The sequence below is a fragment of the Caenorhabditis briggsae genome (genome assembly GCF_000004555.2).
Source record: "Caenorhabditis briggsae AF16 supercontig from assembly CB4, cb25.NA_201, whole genome shotgun sequence".
NCBI lineage: Eukaryota > Metazoa > Nematoda > Chromadorea > Rhabditida > Rhabditidae > Caenorhabditis > Caenorhabditis briggsae.
This window is the reverse complement of record NW_025543215.1, coordinates 1,817-2,930: the sequence shown is the minus strand read 5'-3', so window position 1 is coordinate 2,930 and position 1,114 is coordinate 1,817. Positions and strand designations below refer to the sequence as shown.

Below are 1,114 nucleotides of genomic sequence, written 5' to 3'. Positions count from 1 at the left end.
CAGCTAAGTTAGGTCGTCGGGCAAAGTCAGACCAATTTTTGTCCGGAAATCAAAATTTACGGAACTTAGTCATTTTTATACTCATTTTGAAGCTCAAAACACGCCAAGTTCAATTTTTTTTGTTTTAANTAATTTCCCCCTTTCGCACACTCTCTAGCGCATTGAAACTTCAGAACTCTGTATCGCAGCTCTTAGGAGACGTAGAGAGATGAAAATTTGTGGGAATATGAATTGAAATATGACAATTCTTTTGAGATAAAAATGTTTTGAAAAAATCAAGATTTTCCGATTACCCACTAAAAAATTTTTGCGTTTTTTTTTAAAATTTTGACATACAACTTTTTGTCTGTCATACTTCAATCAATATTCTTACGAAATTTCAGCTCTCTACGTCTTCTAGGAGCCGAGATACAGCGCTTCCAATATCAACAGGGCTAGAGAGTGTGCGAAAAGGGGGAGGCGCAGACACTCTCGTCGTCTGCACCCTCCACACTCTCTCGCCTGTCTAAACTTCAAAGCTCTGTATCTCAGCTCCTAGGAGACATAGAGAGATGAAAATTTGTGGGAATATGAATTGAAATATGACAACTCTTTTGAAATAAAATATTTCAAAAATCGTCAATTTTCAGATCACCCATTACAATCTTCCGGACGGTCGCCGCTTTGTTGCTGGCATCGGAATCTACCCACGTCTTCTAACCTACGAGACAGGCTTCTTTTATTCATTCCCGATCAATGAGGACATATGCCAGGAAGCTATGGAGAGCGGCTACGACTATGTTCCCCCGAAACCCAGAAAATGGACCAAAAGACGAGCGGAGAGGTTTGAAATGGTGACGAAGGCTGCAAGAGATGCGGGACTAATTCGACCAAATGAATTCTTGGGAAACGTTCGATTTGTTGAGAATCCACCAGTTTATACGAAATTGATTATAGAGGAGGAGGAGAAATTGAAAGAATAAGTCAGTGAAGAGAATGAAACTCAAAATTGAAGAAAATTTTAATACAGAATTGTTTGTCAAACTTCAAAACATATTGCCTCAAATTTTCAGCTTTCTAGCCCTTCTAGGAGCTGAGATACAGAGCTTTGAAGTTTGGAGAAGCGAGAGAGGGT

The 1,114-nt window shown here is 39.3% G+C and overlaps 1 protein-coding gene across 1 annotated transcript in view; it reads left to right on the top strand.

The window, feature by feature from the left end:
- Positions 1-962, top strand: part of CBG26726 — a gene marked incomplete at both ends in the record, with an annotated part of 2,541 nt that extends 1,579 nt beyond the window's left edge. Inside the window, one exon of the mRNA XM_045240868.1 lies at positions 630-962. Coding sequence (XP_045100722.1) covers positions 630-962 — 333 coding nt within the window. The remainder of the gene's footprint in view (positions 1-629) is intronic.
- Between the last annotated feature and the right edge of the window lie 152 nt (positions 963-1,114).